Source organism: Macaca thibetana, chromosome 5 (genome assembly GCF_024542745.1).
Source record: "Macaca thibetana thibetana isolate TM-01 chromosome 5, ASM2454274v1, whole genome shotgun sequence".
NCBI classification, from domain to species: Eukaryota; Metazoa; Chordata; class Mammalia; order Primates; family Cercopithecidae; genus Macaca; species Macaca thibetana.
The window spans coordinates 144,069,488-144,091,876 of NC_065582.1; the positions used below are offsets into that span (position 1 = coordinate 144,069,488).

General features: G+C 37.2%; 1 protein-coding gene across 4 annotated transcripts in view; it reads left to right on the plus strand.

The window, feature by feature from the left end:
* The window catches only part of ATP8A1 (ATPase phospholipid transporting 8A1), a 266,458-nt gene that overhangs the window by 46,257 nt on the left and 197,812 nt on the right, over positions 1-22,389 (plus strand). For all 4 annotated transcript variants that reach the window (XM_050791502.1, XM_050791504.1, XM_050791503.1 and 1 more), the window contains exons 5-6: positions 2,275-2,320; positions 17,872-17,912. In XM_050791502.1, the coding sequence (XP_050647459.1) occupies positions 2,275-2,320; positions 17,872-17,912 (87 nt within the window). The remainder of the gene's footprint in view (positions 1-2,274; positions 2,321-17,871; positions 17,913-22,389) is intronic.

Consider the following 22,389-nt stretch of genomic DNA (forward strand, 5'->3'; position numbering starts at 1 on the left):
AAACTGCAGGTATGAAAGAGTTGTAAGAAGAGAATGTGGAGTGAGAAGCGAGGAGGGCCAGGGAGTAAGCCTTGAGCAATACCATCGCTGAAGAGCAAGTAGGGAAAGGAGACAAGAAGGGGTCAAGGTGCAGATTGTAAACCTGGCAATGATGTGATAAGAAATATCTAGGGAGGGAAGAGTTTCCAGAAGGAGGGAGTGGTCAGCATTGTATACTGTGTATTCTGAAGTTCATAATACTGTTTATACAATACAGTTTATTGGTGTGCTATCAACCTAATACTGATGATATCAAATAATTCATTAGCCTTCAGTGATAGTAAATGAATTTGGATTATGACATAGTTGAGGTATTTAAACTCAGAGAATAGCTTAATTTTTTATGAACTCTTAGTTTTAGAAGGAATAATCTCATCAAGACACAAAAGTTAGATGCTTTCTTCTTGTAGTCTTGGGATTAAAATCTGCCTATTGAGGTAGATCCTTAGTATATTGAACACACTTGTTTCATGACAAGTAACCTAATTTATTCTGTGATGGGAAGATAGAGGAAAGAGATGCTCTTGTGCAAGCATTCTCTGTAGATGCAAAGTGATGTTTAAGATCACCTCGGGTTTCACTAAGATTAAATTTCCTCTTTGAAGTGGAATGTTTCATTAGTTAGCTTTTATTTGTCTCCTTTAGTTGGAAATCTAACCATTGTCTCATATTTTGGAAACATCTGTGCCTCTTTTACATATCTAAATTTACCTTGGACTGTTATTTTTGATCAAAATTTATTTTGAATCACTTTCTAATTTTCTTATAATCTCTACTAACAAGCAAAAAGAGTATTTTCAAAGTTCTATAACTAGAAAATCTCTACTGGTGCTACATATTTAACAGAACTTTAAACATTTAAGAATCTTTTTTGGCAAACTGTGCTTGCTTTTGGAAGCAATAATATGCCTATTAAAAGTCTACATTAATGCACTTTTATTAGTGAGTATTTTATACTGAAAAGGAGTTCTAATTGTGTTCCTGCATGTCTATGTGGGTAGAATCATTCTCAATAATTCTTTCGCAGAGGCATTTTGAATGTTTTGTTCGTATTTTGTGCAGTTCAGTAGCTGATTGTTTCCACGAACTGGGTGTACACTGCCAGCTCTTATCTGTTCCTCTTGGGTGTTGCCATATCCTGGAGGAGTGCTAATCCACACCTCTAGATTTTTCTCTTGCAGTGTTTTCATATGTGCACAGTGATTCTGAAAACTGTATTTTTTCTCAAATGGAAAACTTAGGAACTCATTTGTTTTACATTTGTTCCAACCCATATTATAGTCAGGTACGCACAACTAAATTCAACTTCAGGCTTTACATGACAGGATCTTTGAGCAAACAGAGTTAGTTACACTAAGCACTCTTCTGCAGTGTTAAGAGTTTGATGAGTTATACTCGATGCTGTAAGTTTAGATGAAAACCTCTAGGTGAACCGGAGAGAAAATAAGCTTCCCTGGCCACTCAGATTCTCACCTTTCCTCTGACCTTCTGTTTCTTTTTCTTACCCACTGCTGTAAAACCTTGGCTTATGCAACTCTTCAAACTTACCTAGACTTAGACTAACTCACTTGCTTATTGTGTAATTTTGTAGGTGCTCTTGGGAGGAAGGAAAATATGATGAGATTATGTAATTCAATGGCTTTCGGTTGCAAGTGGTGAGAGGAGGAAATGCAGGAGAGCAGTGAACAGGAGAGTCTATATGTCAATGGTAGACGTTGTTGGTTCAAGTCATTGACAAACATCAGCACATAATTGAATCATAGAGGATGTGCTCAGCTTAATTTGGTAATGAATTTCGTAAGAAGCTGAAAATATTTCAATACCATTATTAAACGGTAGTTCTTATAGATAATTCTCTCAGGCAATCTCCTTTTTAAAGTGAGTTATTAAAGCAAAATACTAAATCAACCTTTCATACTTTTCTAGTACATTAAAATTTTAATCCTACCTATGTGCTGAGGTAAGATCCTCGTGAGGACCACAAACTTGTGCTCTCAGAAGAGGGGCACTGTATGGAGATACTGGGAATTGTTCTTTCAGTTTTAAAATTCCTAGGTATGCTCTAATTCTTCCCATCACCATTCCCCCAGCAATGCATACTTTAACATTGACATGAATGAGAAAGGATAAAAACCTTGAGAAACATAAGCTAAATCTTTTTTGGTATGAGTGTTCTCTTGTTTTAGTAATCTCATTCACATTTTCATAGTTGTTCTTTTTGCTTTTAAACCTTAGAAACGACATAAAGCCGATAATGCAGTGAACAAGAAACAAACGCAAGGTAGGAATTTTACATGTTTTTTTCTCATATTTGTCAAACCCACTTGTGGTATATACAAACACTTCAATTACATATAATTCAATTGCAAATACTGTGCATCTCAAGTTTTTGTTTTGGGGTAGATTGATTTTTGCTTTGTGGCATTTGTTAGGATGACACTTAAACTCACTTTAGAGTGATTTATAGTGATAATACTTTTGAAAGCCAACATTTTAAATATATTTAAGTGTGTCATAGCAATATTCTCTCAAATATAGTCCATAAAAGTCTGCAGTTGTTTTGACAGTGTTTAATATTATAAAGTGTCTTTATTTTGTTTGTAATCTACAGATGTTATTCTAGAAAAGATGTACAGAAAATAAGCTCATGTGATGTCACTTGAGTGAAAAGCATTTTGGAAACACTCTGAGTTATACATGCAGATGACAGACACTCCAGAAATAAAACAAATACAACCAGGCCTGCTTCTGTACAGTGCATGGCATTTTGGCACAGCTCTTTTTGGGTGGGGCTCATTTTGATACAGCCAAAACCAAAATGATCTTTAATACAAGCAAACGGGCCGTCATGTTCTAAGATTTTGTTTTTAAATGCCCAGGAGTGTGAGAAACAGACATCTTAGCTCATCTCTGAATGAGTTTGCCCCATCTGAGAATCTCATCTCTGAAGTTCTTTGATGTGGTGAGGATCAGTGATGTCTGCCAACATTATCTGATATTTAGGAAGACTATTTTTATACTGCTAATATTTCTATGGAGTCCTGTCAAAATTCCCTGCTTCTTTTTCGCCACCTCCCACAATAGGCATTATATGCCGATTTTTAATACACGTAAGGACGATATATTTACTAATTAACCTAATAAATTTGCAAAATATTTACTGCAATTATTTTATTATGGAACATGTAAGAAAGTATAAGATGGGAACTTCAGCTTACAACTTATGAAGAGCTTATAACATATTTGTTGAAATAGGTCCGTGTAAAAACATGTAAAAGTGCAAAGAGATGATCTGTGTGGAAGATGAAGGATTTGGACTACATGATCTCAGTTCTCTTCAGATTTTTGTGGCAAATCATGGTTTCTATGTCAAGTGCTATAAAAATTGGTAAGGAGAGAAAATTGTGGTGTATCATGAGCTGGATCTTGAATTTTAGGACATCGGATGAACAGAGAGGAATGGAGAAGATATTTTTATGTGTGGGTTGAGTGGGAAAGGAGGAGGAGGGGTTTTTCTGGAAAATAAGAAGACTGTAGGACTGCTTTGCTAAGTCATTATTAGACTGCCAGATGCAGAAAGGAGATTCACATCAGAGAGAAACAAAATCATGATTTAAAGGGTAGGCTGAGGTTGAATTGTATAGGATCTTGAATGCTAAGCCAAGGGGATTTCAACATTTCTTGTGGATACTGAGACACTGTTGAAGGTTTATGAGCCAAAATGAGACAGGCCGAGCATGTGGGTTAAAGATGTAAGGCAGAATGAACTGGAGTAAGGGACTGTTAGAAGCCTGGGACAGAGCTACTCCAGGAGTTTAGTTGTGAAGGGACAAACACAGGAATTGAAAGGGAAAAAATCCAGATGTTTCAAGCCTGGTATTTTTGGCAATATACAGTTTTTGCATTTGTTGCCATATTGCTCAGAAAATTTAGTAACAGCTTTTGAAACAGAAGTACATAAATGCTTTTCCAACACCATAATGTGTCTTGTATCAGAGGGCTTCTGTGTTCAGTGACTGGCAGTTACTGATTTTCAAGCCTTGGCTCAAGAAGTCAGCATAGTACAGTGGAGGTGTGGTCATCATAGCTATGATGATTTTGGGCTACCACACGGGTGCTCCACCCTTCTGGGTACTTGCCAACCTCCAAAAAAAAAATTCCTTTGTCTACCATTCAGATAAAATTGTATTTCTTGACTATCCATCTTGGTTCATGAGTCCCCTTCATAGATTAACAGGATTGGCCCTATGGCTAAATACAAGAATAGGCAAGTGAGAGGAAAAGCTTCTATAATAAATGTATATAAAACTCAATTCAAAAATAAAATATTAGGGCTTAGCTATAAAAGCCATTTTAGTCAACAGAATACACTCCATATCTGTAGGTTTCTCATCCTAAGATTCAACCAATTGAAGATCAAAAATAGAAAAAAACAAAAAACAAAAAATCCAACGAGGCCGGGCACGCTGGGTCATGCCTGTAATCCCAGCACTTTGGGAGCAGAGGTGGGTAGATCACCAGAGGTCAGGAGTTCGAGACCAGCCTGACCAACATGGCAAAACCCCATCTTTATTAAAAGTACAAAAATTAGCTGGGCGTGGTGGCAGGCGCCTGTAATCCCAGCTACTTGGGAGGCTGAGGCAGGAGAATTGCTTGAACCTAGGAGGCGGAGGTTGCAGTGAGCCAAGACTGTGCCCCCGCACTCCAGCCTAGGTGACAGAGAGAGATTCGATCTTAAAAAAAAAAAAAAAAAAAAAATGCAGCAATAAAAAAATACAAATTTAAAAATATAGTATAACAACTATTTACATAGCTATTTACATATTTACTATTTATGTTGTGTTAGGTTTTATAAGTAATCTAGAGATGATTTAAAGTATATGAAAAGATATGCATAGGTTATATGAAAAAATACTATACCAGTTTAATTAAGGGACTTGAGCATCCATGGATTTTTGTATCCATGGGAGATCCTGAAACTAATCCCTCATGGATATTGAAGGACTGTGCTTTCCTTCAGACTGTATTAAGTCCCGTATCCAAGAAATTATGGCTTTTATGTTGGTAGTTGAATTTGTTTCCTAAGAGAATAGTGTATTTTTGTTTTCTCCTTTGCTGCCTTTGAGTATTGGTCTTCTTGGTTTGGCAGTTGATAGGAGATAACAAAAATGTTCTAGTAGGATACTGTTTGCTGTCAGATAATTCAGATTGCTTAGCATGAAAGCCATCTGTTATTAGACCAGAATGAAATTCAATTTGCTTTTCTGAATTGAGGCAGAAGTGGGTGTATAGGAGTGGGGAGGGAGGAGTATTGGGAGGAGTATTTTTGACAGGTAATTAATTTTTGATGGACATCTGAAGCATCCAACTCAAATTTTCATTTTGTCAATGTTTATCAAGTCCACATAATGTGTAAGAGACATTTTTCCCTCAGTCAAATGTTAACCCTTTTATATTCACAGAGAAATGAATATTTTCTCTCCTTATGTGAGGCATCAGAGGGTAACCCTCTCATTCCTTAGCAACTTCGGAAATATAAACTTGTCATTTTATTTCCAACATTTTCAACCATTTAACTGAAAACTGGTGCTTATTGGATGCCCTGTTTTCTCTGATAAATTAACTCAATCAGGGATTGAATTATGGAGCTGAGACCTAACTCAGAACCTCACGGTCGTCAACACCACTTTTGGAAACAAGGCTTGCCCCAGAGATATATAAGCTGGTTTGGTTGATGATTCAGTGACCTGACGAGTGTAAAATTGTGTATTGTTTTCCAAGAACCTAGTTGCAGAGGGAGGACAGAGTAGATTGACGCTCAGAAGTCCAGGGATGTGAGTGAGTCTTGATGAGTTTTATGGTCCACTCTGCCCAGAGCATGGTGGCTGCTTCTCTTTGCTCCAGGATTTTTGTTGTGTGATGGTTTGTGCATACTAGATAGGAACACTACAGATTGAAGGTCCGACTCTTACTCAGCTTTGTGTTCCCAATAGCTCCCAGACCAGGGGCCTGTCTTAGCAGGTACTCTCTATGTGCATGGTAAATGAACGAGTAAATAAACCACTCTCCGGATAAATACTTGAGTCTACATAATAAAGGAAGAGGAAAGACTGGAAATCAAAAGAAGCCTTCCTGAAAATTCATTATCTGGAGTGCAAATAAGATGAAAAGCAGTATTTTCATCACACTGTGTCCCAGACTTTCACAGTCACTGATAAAATAATATGGCAGAAGTCCTTGCCACTTTTTTATCTTCTCTGTCAAAGTCATTAGATTATTTAACCCTTGCTTCACCTTCTGTGAACACAATACTTTGTCTGCTGATCCCTTCCACTACTCAAAGCACTGCCCTGTTGAGAATGCCCTCATTTTCCTTGTATCTAACCTTACTTTCATTTCCTCTGACCTCTTCCCTCGATATTTGAACTCAGATTTTGGCACAGCCTCCTCCACGTGTCTACACACACACATGAGAGACCATCTCTCATTGTTTTCTCTGAGGTGAGTTGTTCTGCCAAATATATCTCTGCAGAAATTTATAAATACAAATTTATCATTGTTATTCTAATATGTACATTGAAGCCAATCCCCATATGAATTTATTGTGGTGACTGAGCTAGTTTTCATTTTAACTGGTAAAAATATGCTGTCATTTCTTATGAAACGCCATGATGGCTAGTTTGCCAATCTTTCAAGTGGAATGACAGCTTCATCTAAAACCACAGCATGGAGGCCTAGGAAAGGATGGAGTTCAGGTGCAAACTAAGGTATTTGGGAAAATTTGTAAGTGCTTCCTAACTTGTAAATTTGCTTTTTTAAAACCCAGGTGTATTCCCTGGAGTATGGTCTGTATACATTCTGCATATGAGAATGTGTGGAAGATAGAGCTGCAATCCTTGGCAGCCCATTGATCAACTGGTTTGATGCTATAGTTGAATGAAGGCTACATTGTTTAATATTGTGCCTTATTTTATTATGATACTAAGCATTAGATTAGCATAAGTAATAAAGCAGTTTTGTTCTAATTATTTAGAAAAGGTCACATGAAATTCTTTTAAACTAGGCACATAGCTAAAAATAATAAATCGACTCATATTCACCTATATCTTCCTTCCCCAGAGCTACATCAGTCAGCCTTTTCTGAATGGAGTTGAGTGAGTGATGGCTGAGAGCCACTAACAAGACTACTTCCCTGCAGGGCACGTAGTTGCTCATCTCCCACTGGAAACCATTTCACCTTTAAAGTCCTTTGTGAAAAAGGTGTTAAATTGATGTGGATTGAATGTGTTTCGGGTTGTTAAGCCTTAAATGACCTACTAACAAGGCAGAGTTCATCTGGTTCAATTCATTTCAGTCTGTTCAAAGGGATGTATTATGCTAAGGGACTTAAAATAGCTATACATTTCTTGCCTGCCAAAAAAGCGTTGCTCCCTTTTTGTCTCTCTGGAGGTACCCCCACATCTGATCCATTCAGTAGACCTGAACATACCCCCTGCCACATGTATGTTGGCTTACCTATAAATGGTTTTTAGAAAGTAGTGTTTCAGTGATCCTAGGGACTTAGAATTAAGCATATTTATGGCCTAAGTAATTTCAGACACCTATAAGATTTTTAATATTTTCAGATTATCACAAAGATCTGAGTTTTATGCAAATACTAAGATCTAACCATTGAACTGGGTAGATGTCTTCAGCAGTAGCTGTGGATGGAGAGGAGATATTTGTGGGGAAAGACAGCTCCAGATTGTCTTTCTTTTTTTATTTTTAAAAGTTGCACACAAAGGAGCGAAACCCATTGAGGTAATGTGGGAAGATGGTTAAAGTGAGAGGACTGATTTTATGGTTGGCTTTATGACTTGGCTCTGCACTTTATTCCTGTACGGGCGTACTCCACTCACATTGTCTTTTATTTTTAAATTTAAACCAGGTAGTTTGCTTTCATGGGAATTTTTCTCTCTCCCGTTTTTGCCAAACCCAAATAAGTTGTATTAACGTATTTTCTGGGGAAAATGGGTGTGATTCAAAGTTAGAACATTTGTTATTTTACTTCAGAAAGTCTTTACTGAACATCTTTCTCGTGTAGGACCCTGTGTAGAAAATGCAGAGAGAAACAAATCATGCTCGCCCTACAGGAAATTATAATCTTGTAGGGAAGATAAGATGCAGACTGATAGAATTCAAGGTAAAAAAAAAAAAAAAAAAAAAAAAAAAGCCAAATGAGAGATGTAGGGATTCCAAAATGCCGTTTGAGGGGTTCATGAAATTAAGAATGGAACTTTGGTAAGCAGGTATCAGGGTAGTAACTGTGAGTGATGCAGGGTGAAAGGACTAATATGAGCATTACTGTGGAAGTGGGAAGACATGAGATGTACTCTGGAAATAGCAATAGTCTGTTTTGGCCAGGGCATAGAATCCATGTCATGAAACAATGAAGTGCAGGGACAGGGAGGCAAGTAAGGGTCATTTTTCGGAGTCTTTTGAAAACCAGGGTGAGGAATTTGGATGGAATTCTGAAAAGTATGGATAGGCTTCCACTTGTACTTTTGAAAGAATTTGATGGCTGTATGGAAAGGTGGCAGGAAGAGGCACAGAGAGATTGATTTTCTTATTAAGGAGGGGGACAGGCTGTGTCAATTAGAAGACAAAGGAGAGCACACAGTGGATAGATTCAACTGGACCTGGCAATGGAGAGAAACCCAGTCAAATACCAAGTGCTGGCAAATCAAAAGACCAGGACTGAGACACCCACTAAATCCAGCATTTAAAAGAAGTAGCCATTGTTCATTTTTCTTAACTAGAGAGTCGTTGTGGAGCTCTGAAAACTGAAGCCAGATCACAAGGAGTTGTGGAATGACTGATGGGTGAGGCAGTGGAGGGAGATTTTTCTTTCAAGGAATTTCTCAGTTAAGCAGAGGAAAAAGTGAGGGACTCATGACTGTGGGCAGGAATAAGGGAAAGCATTTTGAGAACAGGGTCTTGCTGGTCTTTGTGCTCCGATCACATTGTGCCACCTATACTGATTTTTAATAAGCCGTTCATTCTCAGATTTGTGCGTCAGAATCCCCTGGAGCTTTTGTTAAAACACAGATTGCTGGGACTCACACCTAGACTTTCTGTAGGCCTGGAGTGGGGCCCCAGAGTTTCATTTTTAAACTCTCAGTGACACTGCGGGTGAGGGGGTAATACTTTTAGGACAACTCATTTAAAGGTTGTATAAATGAGGTGATAGAAGTAGTATCAACCAATTGGACATCAATATATGTATTATTATATGTATTACATGGTTGAAAGAGGAATCCAGGAAGTTTCCTTTGTCTTTTGTGTCAGCGGACACTAATGGTTCAGCCAAGCACCCGGTGGTTTAATGTAACCTTTATAGGCAAGTTTATACAAGAGACTCTTCCTGTGCCGTGTCAGTTTGTGCCACACTGAGACTTTTGAGTTAAAGTTGTCTTTGGAAGTAAGAGTCTATATAGTGAATAAAATAATGTTTTAATGTTGGCATATTGGCTTTCCTTCTTTGCCCCAGTCAAAGCCATAGTCTCAGCTGTACTCCAGTCCTTGATGACCTAAAATTCCTCTTAAATGCTGACTCAGAGAAAGGAAGTGGAGCACACTACATTTTCTGTGGTTTTACTTTTCCTCTATGACAACAGTAGTGTCCGTTGTCTTTTTGGATGACTTGCCTCTTGTTACCCACTTAAGAAATGATAGGCCGGGAGTGGTGGCTCACACCTGTAATCCCAGCACTTTGGAAGGCCAAGGTGGGTGGATCATGAGGTCAGGAGAGCAAGACCAGCCTGACCAACATGATGAAACCCCATCTCTACTAAAAATACAAAAATTAGCCAGGCGTGGTGGCGCACACCTATAATCCCAGCTACTCAGGAGGCTGAGGCAGGAGAATTGCTTGAACCTAGGAGGTGGAGGTTACAGTGAGCCGAGATTGTGCCACTGCACTCCAACCTGGGTGACAAAGCGAGACTCTGTCTCCAAAAAAAAAAATAATAATATTATTTCCCAGGTAGGGCCCCCAGTGACACTTTCGGCAGTGGCCCCAGCAGTAGACCATTCTGATTGGGTGGTGGGTGGGTGGCGTGCTTCTCTCAGAGAAGCTGGTGTTAGAGTGTAAGTTAGCACCTGCACCTGTGCAATATTTGATTGAGTCCTGAGAAACTGGCCACTCCCTCCAGGGCCTTTGATTGAGGAATTCCAAATGTACTTTAACAGAATGTTTTCATTTCAAAAAAGAAACCTATTACAACAAAGCTGTTACCTTGTATCCTGCTAAATAAAAACAAGTTACCTTTGAGGTAATTGTTTAGTCTGAGCTCTCCGTGGCGTGGCGGGACTGTCAGACTAATTAGGCTGTTTGAAAGACTAATTAGCAGGTGTGTTTGGTTGGAACTGGAAAGATGTGGTGGAGGAGTTTTGCATTTAAAACAATGAGCTGTCAAGGCACCACCGGCCATTCTGACAATTCTGTCATAACTTATTCCTACTCCCCTTCACCAGGCTTCTTTAATCATCTCTGCTAGGCTCACCTTCTTAACGCTTTCCATATATTGGAGGAATGTCATCTTCCTAAATGAAGGTTATTTGGAGGAACACAGTCACTTCCTTGTTGAAATCTAATCCGGTTATATTGTGACTGGTTTCTTGAACACATTCTAAATGTACAAAATTTTGGCCTTGGCTGTGTATTGTGAGGTTTACCTAATTCTCTACTGAAATGAATACATTTAAAAAAACAAAACAAAACAAAAACTCTGGAATCAGAACAGCAGCTCTGTTCCTTTTGGCCCAACAACCCTAAATGCTCATCACAGGCCCAACATTGTTTCTTTCTTTCTCTAAACTTAGGTTAGTGCCAGGTCAGAGGAGGTCGGTGATTTAAAAATAGCTAGATTGCTAATTCAGTCACCGGCATAAAACATGTAGTGGTGTTTATTTTCATTGTTCCAAGGACTGGGTGTTTAAGAACCAGTTCTAAAAGATAACAATGAATTATAGGATTGACTTGTTTCCTTGGCCAGTGTTCAAGTCTTGATTTGTACGGAAACTTTTTTTTTATGTTGTGAGCTGACTTTTAACTTCAACAGAGTATACTCATCTATATTCCAAGATGAGGCTAGCCTCAAGTTTGTGTATTTCCTTTCTTCATTTCTATGTTCTGGTTTTGTATTTCAAGAACAAAACAAATGGGGGGTGGGGTAGAAGTATGCTCTCACTTCTAAGGAGCCTACAGCACTGCAGATGCAGCAGGCCCATGCAGCAAATGTTGAGCAGCAAGGTTCTGTAATACTTTCAAAGAAGCATTACTCTATTTAGTTAGGATTCCAACGCAGCATAGGGATGTAAAGGTAATTTATACTTTGATTAATCCAGACCACTACAGCCTTCAGAATAAATATCAAATACTCATCAGATTGACAAAATTCACGGAATTGTTGAGTTTCTGCTTGTCTCAGTTTATAGTCAGTGGAAATTTATACATTGCTGGTAAAAGTGTGGAGTGCTGTAGATTCTTGGGTATCTGGTTGTATCTGATGAAACTGCAAACTCAAATGTCCCGGAGTTAGCAATGTTCTTTGGGGCATTCTATCTTACAGGATATAACCATGTGAATATATTTCATTGCTGTGGTAGTAGAAAAAAAATAGAAGTGAGAATTTGCACCGGGGGAGAATAGTTGAATGCTTTATGATGCAGCTGTTGTGGAAAATTGAGTTGTCTCACACAGGGCAAGGACAGCTCTGTGCCTACCTCTAGGACACCTGGAAGTGTGATGCTGAACACTGCCTAAGACAAGGACGAGACGGACTAGCTAGTGATTTATAATATGCTGTTTAAGGTTTGAAACTCCCTTGTAGCCACCCAAGACTAGCTTCTCTACTTAGTTTAAGCATATACAGAGATTGATGGCTTAACTAGTTTTACTGGCTACACAGTTTGCCTTGGCTAGTCAACTAGAGGGTGGAAAAGACCCCACTGGAAACTTGCCTGGACTTTCCTGAAATTCAGATTTCACATACATACCATGGAGCTTCGACATTGATGTTGAGGATGGAAGAGAAGGGCTCCTGGGGAGCTGTACCTGTCAGTCTCTCAGGCCTCTGCTGCTTTTGTGGGCTTTCATTTTCCTGCTGTACCATATCCTTTGCCTTGAGTAAAGTCTTTTGTGAATACATCCTGTGAAGTCTTGTGAGTTCGCTTAATTATCCAACCCGTTGTAATTGACACATCTATGCCATGGAGTATTTTCCAAAAATGAATTAAATATCTCTGCTTTTCATTAAAGTATTTATGGCATGTTGAGTGGAAAACCAAGTGGCAGAGAAATTTTTAAAAGGGAAAGAAAAAGCAGGAATGTCCATGTTTGTCTAGAGGAAGGTGTGCAAGGATTCATCAGTTAGTACTCCTTACTGTAAGAAAGTGGCCTTGAGAAGAGGAACGTCAGCTTTTACCTTGTATACATACCTGTCTTGCTGGAAGCATGTATTGATTTTGTCATTTGGTAGAAAACATTGAATATGTATTTAAAAGTTTCTCAGATGTGTACATTTGGGCAGTATGCCACATTTTTCTAAGTATTTCTTCAATAATGAATTGAGAGGGAACATTTGGGTGGAGAGAAGAATGCACTGCTTGACTGGAGACAAAGATTTGCAAAAGGTCAGTTGGAGAAAGGAGGTAAATAAGTTTAAACCTGGAGAGAAAATTAATCGGAGCAAGGTTGAGGGAAAATGAGCACATACAGAAGATGGAGGCGTCAAGCACATTTGGAGCAGAACGGCAGAAGTGCAGCAGTTTTGGAGGCGGTTTTCCACGTAAGTGCCACTGGCTTCCACTATCCGTTATTGAGTGAAGACTCTGGCATAATCTGTTGGATATGAGAAGCCTGTTGTGACACTTCCCATGTGTTAAATGGAACCCAACAAAGTGGATCAAGGCTATTTTTACATGTGAACTAACAAACATCTGCAAAGTCGCAGCATATTGAGGAGGGCTAGATTAAATTACAGAGCTGGAAGGGGTGGCCCTGAGCTGATACCAGAGAACAGTTTGTGTTACTGCCTCTGAAGGTTACATAACCATTTCTAACTGCTTGCACTGAAAATCAGTTCAGTCACTTATAAAACTGAGATGTCTATTTTAAGCAAATGTTAAAATAGTTCATTGGCATCTTTTTATATAGCTATTTTTTAATTCAGTTATAGTTCACATACCATATAATTCACCATGTTGAAGGATACAGTTCAGTGGTGTTTAGTGCATTCACAAGGTTATGCACCGATCACCGCAACCTTAATTCTAGAACATTTTCATCAATCCAAAAAGTAACCCTATACATGTAAGCAGTCTTTCTTTCTTCCTTGAGTCCCTTGCAATCACTAACCTACCTTTTGTCTCTGTGGATTTGTCTGTTCTTGGCATCTTATGTACATGGGATCATACAGTACGTGGCCCTTTGTGTCTGGGTTCTTTCACTTAGCATGTCTCCAAGATTCAGTCACGTCGTTGTATCTGTACTTAAATTCTTTTTATGGCAGAATAACATTCCGTTTAATGGCTATACCACATTTTGTTTATTGATTCATCTGTTGATAGACATTTGGGTTGCTTCTACTCTTTGGCTATTATGAATAATGTTTCGGTGAACATTCATATACAAGTTTTGTGTGCACGTACGTTTTCCATTCACTTGGGTATATACCTAGTAGTAGAATTTCTGGGTCTGTAGTAACTGTGCTTAACTTTTTGAGGAACTGCCGAAGTATTTTCCTATATAACTATTTATTTAATAACATTAAAAATAACATTATTTTTAACATGAGCCCTACTAGGTAGTGGAGTTGTATCTTTAGTAAATTTATAACTGTTACAGTGGTTTCATATGATCCCATAACAGATAAGAATATTAGTGGATCCAGCATTCCACCCAGCTAGTACTTACTGAGCACCTTTATGTCGGTGTGTGCTGTGTGATAACACTGGAACAGTAAGAGTGAGTATAATAGAGGAGGTTTCTCTTTTCATGGATCTTACAATCTGGAGGAAGAGACAGCCCTTAAATAATCCTATTTAATTAAGTATACAGTAAAACTGTGATGCTGTGATAAGTGCTCTAAAGGAAAAGTGCACGGAGCTCATTTAGATTTGGGGGTGAGGAGGAAGGACTGGGTGTCAACACAATGCCCCCTGAAAAAGTGCTGTTAAAGCTGAGATCTACAAGGTGTGTGTACAAGTTAACTAGGTAAGGATGGAGGGAAAGAGAATTCTAGGCATGGAAACGTGCAAGGGATTTGAGACAGCAGAGAGCATGGTGCACTCACTACAGAGGGCATAAGGAGGGCATGTTCGGAGTGGCAAGAAGTAATGATGGGAAAGAGCAAGAGCTGCTTCATGAAAGGCCTTGTAGATGTTTGGATTTATTTTTTGAGCCTAGGGAAGCCAATTGAAGAGTTCTGAGCAAGGGTTGACCCAAGTTTGTGTGTATGGACTGATACATAAATTAAATTTATGTAAAATCATCATAGATAATACTTATAGCTACACTGTAGAAACTGAATTTGAAAGAGATTAAGAATGAATGCAGGAAACTAGCCTGAGGCTAATAAAGACATCCAGTTGGGAGGGGGTGGTTCCTGGAACTAGGGGTGCTGATATGATGATGGTAGAGAAGATTTTTAAATATTGGCAGATTTTGAGATGCTTGAGGCACAAAATCAAAAATCAACAGGATGTTTTTAGTAGTAAAAATTATTCCAGATTTTCAAAGGCATTTTTCTGGAAGAGTTTTAAAAATGGTTAAACAGGGAGGCATATAAGCATAATAAAACTGCCAAAAAATCATAATGCAGCATTGTTAACAAAGAGAAATTAAGTCGCTTCAAAAGCATTGCTACAGAAACAACAAAACAAAGGTTAAAAAAAAACTATACCCAGACTAATAGGTGAATGTAACAAAATTACAGGATGATAAGGTCATTCATTGTACAAAAATTTAATGCATTTCTAAATACTGCCAACAACTGGAAAATAGAATAAAAAGTAACCCTCATGATATTAAGAAAAAAAATAAAATATCTAGAATTAAATCTAGTGAAAGACCCATTCACAGAAAACTAGAAAACATATCTAAGAAAAATTAAGATGTAAATAAATAGAGAAAGATACTTGTCCATGAATTGGAAGACTTGAGACCCAAATCAAATTCTAGGAAGATAGTGTGTTCTCCGGAGCTTATTCATCCTGTCTAATCTGAAGTCTTACTTGTCATGTCAAATATCTTGATTTTAGAAATATTGGACACTGATAGTTTTTTTAAAAACTAAGTATTACAACTGGGAGAATTACTAATATGAGATAGGATCAGAAGGAAGTAAATGGCAATAAAGAGCTCTAGATACTATTGACCAGTTTTTTCTAAATTTATGCAAACTTATAGCCCAGTCATTCTGTCAGTCGATCTTGGGTGTAGTTGATTGGAACAGGACTTTACCATCTCTTTTTGTTACCCTCTCTCTCATTATATTGTAGCCACTGGGTTACATGATTAAAGGGGAGTGTGCTCTTATTTATTTATTTATTTATTTATGTATTTATTTATTTTGAGACGGAGTCTCACCCTGTCGCCCAGGCTGGAGTGAAGTGGCATGATCTTGGCTCACTGCAACCTCCCCCTCCCAGATGCAAGTCATTCTCCTGCCTCAACCTCCTGAGTAGCTGGGACTACAGGTGTGCGCCACCATGCCTGGCTAATTTTTTTGGTATTTTTTAGTAGAGACAGGTTTCACCATGTTGGTCAGGCTGGTCTCGAACGCTTGACCTCAGGTAATCCACTCACCTCAGCCTCCCAAAGTGCTGGGATTACAGGCGTGTGCTACCGCGCCCGGCCCTCATTTATTCTTTATGCTTTGTTATGACTGATTTTTAGGAACATACTGTTGGACTGTGTCAGAGACAGCACCTCTTGCTTTTCTACCAGAGGCTCTTTTGACTCCGGGTCAGAAGCTCCAAACCCCTACTGCTCCATGATCAACGTGGAGCAGGGGATTTACTCCTGGGATCAGTTTGGGTGAGCTCTGCAGGCATTAGAGTTTTGTTTCCGGATAGTGATCAATTTAAGGTGCCTGTGCTTTAGATCCTTGGTCCATACCTGTTTAAGTACTGTAAAAATTGGCACTTTAACTTATACAGTTAAGATATTATACTGGAAATACTTTATTTTAGCTATTTAGCTTGAAATTATTATTTTTTTAAAATTAACAAAATTGATTCACCAAAATGCACTGTGAGGTATTTATTCGTTTTATAAGCATCTGAATATCCTATATACCAAAAGTGCTGCAGGTACAAGAAATAAAAAATGGTTAAGACACAATGCATATGTTCAGGGAATTTAGAGACACAAAAAGATAATATTTTAATTTAAATAATTTATCTTGTGACACTGATTTCAAAACATTTTTGTTTGTAATTAATATTAAATTTGCTATTTAACATTTTGGGTATTATTATTGTGATACTTTTAGAGGGTTCAGCCTTCATCTATCCCAACATCAAAAGAAACTGAATCAAATGTTTTTGTACCTATGAATTATTCATTTTGCAAATATTTACTGAGTAGCTACTGTGTGCCAGGTACTGTGCTATTTCCAGGGAATGTAATATTAAAACAAATATTAAATGCTTTTCCCTCATGGAATTTATATCTGGATAATTTGTTGATGGACCTTGACATATTTCTCTCCCTAAGTACTAAGTGCTGTGCTTGCTACCTCACATACTCTCTTATCCTGTTTTATTTTTATTTTTATTTTTTGGTGTTTATTAGCATACTCAGTGTTATAGATAACATCACAGGAAAAAAAATGTATACTGGGTAACCCTACTGATGTGAAGCAGTAGCAAAACCCTAAGAAATACCTACCCCCCATCATAATTTAATTCTTTTACTTTTTTTTTTTTTTTTTCCAAAAAACCAAATATAGAAAATTTGGATTTTTAGGGCCAGGCGCAGTGGCTCACGCCTGTAATCCAAGCACTATGGGAGGCTAAGGCAGGCAGATCACTTGAGGTCAGGAGTTCGAGACCAGCCTGGCCAACATGGTGAAATGCTGTCTCTACTAAAAATACAAAAATTAGCCATGTATGGTGGCGCATGCCTGTAGTCCCAGCTGCCTGGGAGGCTGAGGCAGGAGAATGGCTTGAACCTGGGAAGTGGAGGTTGCAGTGAGCCAAGACTGCGCCATTGCACTCCAGCCTGGGTGACAGGGCGAAACTCCATCTCAAAAAAAAAAAAAAAAAAAGGGAAAAAAAAAAGAAAAAAATTAGGTTGTTTTTTGCATTACTATAAACCTAAAGGTGCAAATTCTATGTTGGCTTTATGTGTTAAATTTTTACTAAACTATTAGAAATCTATTACTCTGTGCTTGTGATTCTTCTTTTTAAACATTGCTACTCTTGTAGCATCTGAAATGTTTTTAAGCTTGTCACTTCCTTTTTCACACCATTTTTGTGGCTTTCTCCTCCAGCTGAGCCCCAGCTGAGCCCCATAGTTCCTCTGTGTGCTAAAGAAAGCCCTTGGTAACACCAATGAGATTGCTCTCTGTTATAGATGTTATTGTGGGATCTAAAATATACATTGGTTGTTTCTAATTCTTGTGTAATTTTACATATTCTTGCTATCAAAATTAGATTTTTAGCCTATAAAAATTGCTACTAGTTATTTTGACCAAAAATACTTGTTTAAAATGATTATTTCATCAGAAACGGCCTTTTCACAGTAAAAAATTTTCTTTAAAATGTTACCTTTTCTCTTTCCAGTTTTGAGAAATGGTGCTTGGGAAATTGTCCACTGGGAAAAGGTATGCATTGATTTTTCTTTTGTTCCAGGAGAAGAAATGCATAGCGGTGTACTCTAGTAGATATAATATTTTGTATAATATAAGTAAATGTCAAGAATTTTACTAATATAAAAGCTATTTAGTAATATAAATATACATGGAGTCTTCAGTCACATTCATTTAATATTTCTGCTATATTATAGAAAGACTTACTTTGAAAAATAATATCAGAACTTTTTGTTTTCTTCATAGTATATTTTGAGTACTGTTTTCATAGATTTTATTTAACCATGACCTGTTTTGTGTTGTAATTTTTTGCTTTAATCATCTACTGTCCAAGTAAAAATAAGAATTTGAGTTCTGATATTTTACTTCTGCATATTTTACTTCAGATTCATATAGTGAGACTAATTACATTTGCTTACCACTGATTCCTTTAAAACAAAAATCTTACAAATTAAACATCGTTTTCTAATGAAATCAGTTATATAACATCAAAGGTTAATTTGTTTATAGGACCTCTAACATGGCAGTTAGTAGGTTAAGTCATAATTTAACAAATGTTATTCAGGTGTTTATTATTTTCAGCCTTCCCTTTCAAAAGGTAAGCAATTTTTGTTACTTCTCCCTTAGTTCTGGAAGAAGATTTAAAATCTAGTCATCCGCAAATGAATAGCTTTGGTAACTTGGTAAAAGACTTTTTGGAGGCTGCGCTGCCCTTCTTAGGGCACTTTATTTCCTGAGATTACCAGGACACTAGAGGTGTATCTCACAGGACAATATCTTGCTAGGTCAATCGAAGTGTAACCAATGGTTTATTTGCACTTCAGTACTTCCCAGCTGGTTGAAGTCCATGCCCTTGATTCTACCTTGTCATGGTCATCTTTTATTTCTGCAGGGGATACCTTGTACCCCCCAATCAAAAATTAATTAAATTTCTGTTGATTTTCCATCAGTGGCTAGAATAGAGACTGACATCTCCCCTTTCATATAGTTGAAAATTGACCGCTATTTTTTCTTTGGTTTTCTACATGAGAGCAACAAACAGGAAAATACCTTGGTGTGCTTTCTTTATTTATGTGACAGGAATCTCTTTTTCAGAATAACAAAATAAACAAAAATGCTAAAAGCAATTTCAAAATAAGTTTATTTTCTACTCTTTTCTGGCACCTGTGAATTTAAACATTTTAGAAGGTAGATAGGTAGGATATAATCAGGTAGGATATAATCAAGTATAATAAGTTTAATTTTATTATAAATATTATTTTACCTAGGGTTGTTAGTGTAGTTAACGTAAATATGCATGCTAGTAAATAACCTAGGCTGCTTGCTCAGAAAATAGAAAGTCGGGAGATAATAATGTACTACTTCACTCTAAACCTTTAAAATGTCTTATTTTCCTAATAAACAATCTTTATTTCAAGATTATGCTAACCTACCTGGATTATGGTAACTCTTACTCTTCCTATTTTTGACAGACAAATCACCAGCCAGGAGTACCCATAATAATAGCATTTTCAGTCATCTCACAGGTCAATGGCACCCCTAACCTGGGCATCCCATTTTGAGATAGAGAAAGACAGAGTTTAAAGTGTTGCCAAAGTCATCCAGCCCAAAAGAGCTGAAGTTATTTAATAATTAGAATTATAGAACTAATTAGAATCACTAAAAGTTGGTTCAGTGATGAAATCATGAAAATATTCAAAAATTAACATCACTCTTTAAGTTGGCAGCATCAAGTTTGAAACTAAAATGAGGAAGAGATCTCATTCCCAGTGGCCTTATGGGATACCTGCAAGTAAATTTAACATGTGTATGACCTTTGTAAAGAAAGCATCCAAACTTTGATATTCAAGATTCATACAAATTTACAAATATGTCATATTCCCAGAAAAATTAAAAGTGAAATATCACTTATTCCAAATTATGAAGTAATATAATCCCAGGGAAATTATTATATTTTCCTCAAGAATTGACTGAATTTTTCATCTGATTTGCCAAAATAAACAGTTAAGAAAGTAGAATATATGTTGGAAAAATGAACAGTGTGCTAAGATTAACTACAGGTGAAATGGAAAGCAAAAGTTATTAAAATACTATGGATTGTTTCCAAAAATAGACATTGATGAGTAGAATAACATGGAGCAGATTTAAATAGTGTAGAATAAAATATAGTGCCCTGAAATAAAGCCTGTTTAATATTTGAAAAAGGCAAAAATTATTTTTTAAAGAATTATGCTGTCACAGATTAGCAATTTTAAGAAATAGTATTTGAATATTTAGTTTATAGCTAAGTCACAACCTATGCTAAAATAAATTTTAACTGACTAAAAGAGTTAAATGTTAAAACATTGTTTTTAGAAAACATACAAATAGAATAAAGGCTTTAATATTTGAAGAGGAACAATATCTCAAAATCTATAGAATTAGGTTATATAAATTTTAAAACTAATATACAACAAAAACTGCCACAAATAAGTAGGCAGGCTATGTGAAATATTTGCACCAAATAGGACAAATGATTAAGATCACTGTTATATAAAAAAGAAAACTTGACAGTAAACCAGAAATATGATAATCAGACTCAGTATAATATTCAACCTAATAAAAGTTGCAAATTTAAACCATCTTGAAGTTTCATTTGCTACCTATTCAATAAATAAAAACAAACTTGTATTTCAGATTTTTTATTTTTATGAAATATTTACATCCTATTGTGAACGAGCAGTTTGGCTATTTATATTGAGAACTGTAAAAAGGGGATTCTGGAAATTTATCCCAAGAAAAGAATCATAAAGTTGGAGAATATCTCCACTTGTATAAAAATGTTTATTATAGCATTATTTACTTACAATAGCAAAAAACTAGAATACATGGAAATGCAACAATAGGGAAGGTTTTATAAATTATGGCATACTCATATTTTGTGACAAGTAAAATCTGTAATGTCACATGGTATAGCAACACAGAAAAAATTATTCATTTGACAAGTATTTATTGAGTGCATATGCTAAGCAGTGAGCTTAAAGCACCAAGCAAGACAAATCAGGGTTCATGTATCATAAGATATAATCATAGGTGAAAAAAATAGTACTGTGTACCCTGAAATACTGGCTTTGTAAATTGTTCATTGTACAAGTGAACAGGCAAAAAGCAGCCTTACTTGTTGGGATAACAAGATTGTGAGGCGAATCTTTTCTTTGGCTTATATGATATTTTGTGCGATTAAAAATAAAATCAATAAACCAGAACCAAGAGTGTCATCTGCATGCCAAGGTGATATAATAGACCTTAGTGTAAATGGGTTTTACTTCAGGGCTCTTTCTCTGCCTTTCTAAATGTGTGGCTGCTGTGGTTGCTCTTCAACGGCCCTCAAAGGACCTACAAATTTGCCTAGCATACATCTAATCATTCACAGCTGGGCAGACTGCAGCTCTGAGGTGTTAATGGTTTCTCTCTCCAGTTACTGCCCTGAAACCTTTTCCCTGTTGCAAAAGGTTAGCTTGCAGATACATAGTTTTGAAAGAAAGTATTGTAATCACAAAGCCCTACATGAAACTACATTGTGACTCCTGCCTGAACTGTAAGCTGCTGGTTTCATTACTCTCGCCACAGATTATTTCTTTACAATGAGGTGCAGCTAACACTGTTCACAGGTTTTTGAGATGTATGCAGGTGGATAATTTAGCAGAAGAATCTTGGAATCAACATATTCTTCTGACTTATTAGGGAAGCATGACGTGGTGGGCTGAATGCATGTGTAAAAGTTACTCTGTAAAGCCACTTTCATGCATGAAACTTCTACCACAATATGTATGTATTTTTTCTTTTTTCTTTCTTTTTTTTTTTTTTTTTTGAGACGGAGTCTCGCTCTGTTGCCCAGGCTGGAGTGCAGTGGCGTGATATCGACTCACTGCAACCTCTGCCTCCTGGGTTCAAACAATTCTCCTGCCTCAGCCTCCTGAGTAGCTGGGATTACAGGCACCCGCCACCATGCCCAGCTAATTTTTGTATTTTTGGTAGAGACAGGGTTTCACCATGTTGGCCAGGCTGGTCTTGAACTCCTGACCTCAGGTGATCCACCCGCCTTGGCCTCCCGAAGTACTGGGATTACAGGTGTGAGTCACCACGCCCAGCCAATAGTTGGATTTTTAAATAAGGCTGTTGCAGTCTGATAATCTTACTATTTTACATAATCCTCAATGTTGCTAGTATCAGTGACTTCAGAAGGCTGTAGGTAGTGGACTGAAAGCCCTAAACATTTCCTTAACTTTGGCATTTTGGGGACTAAAACTGCTTTATCATGACATTCCTCTGATTAGAATATATATGATCAAAGCATTTTTGTCATCTTGACTTTTTCTTCTCTTGGTTCGTCTTATGCACACACTAGACTGGAAAGGGAATGCTGTATTGGAAGCTCAGAACCCAAAAGGAAAGACAGGTGTTTGGATGTCTTTTGAGAAATTGATCTTAAACATAGGCATCCTAAGGAGTT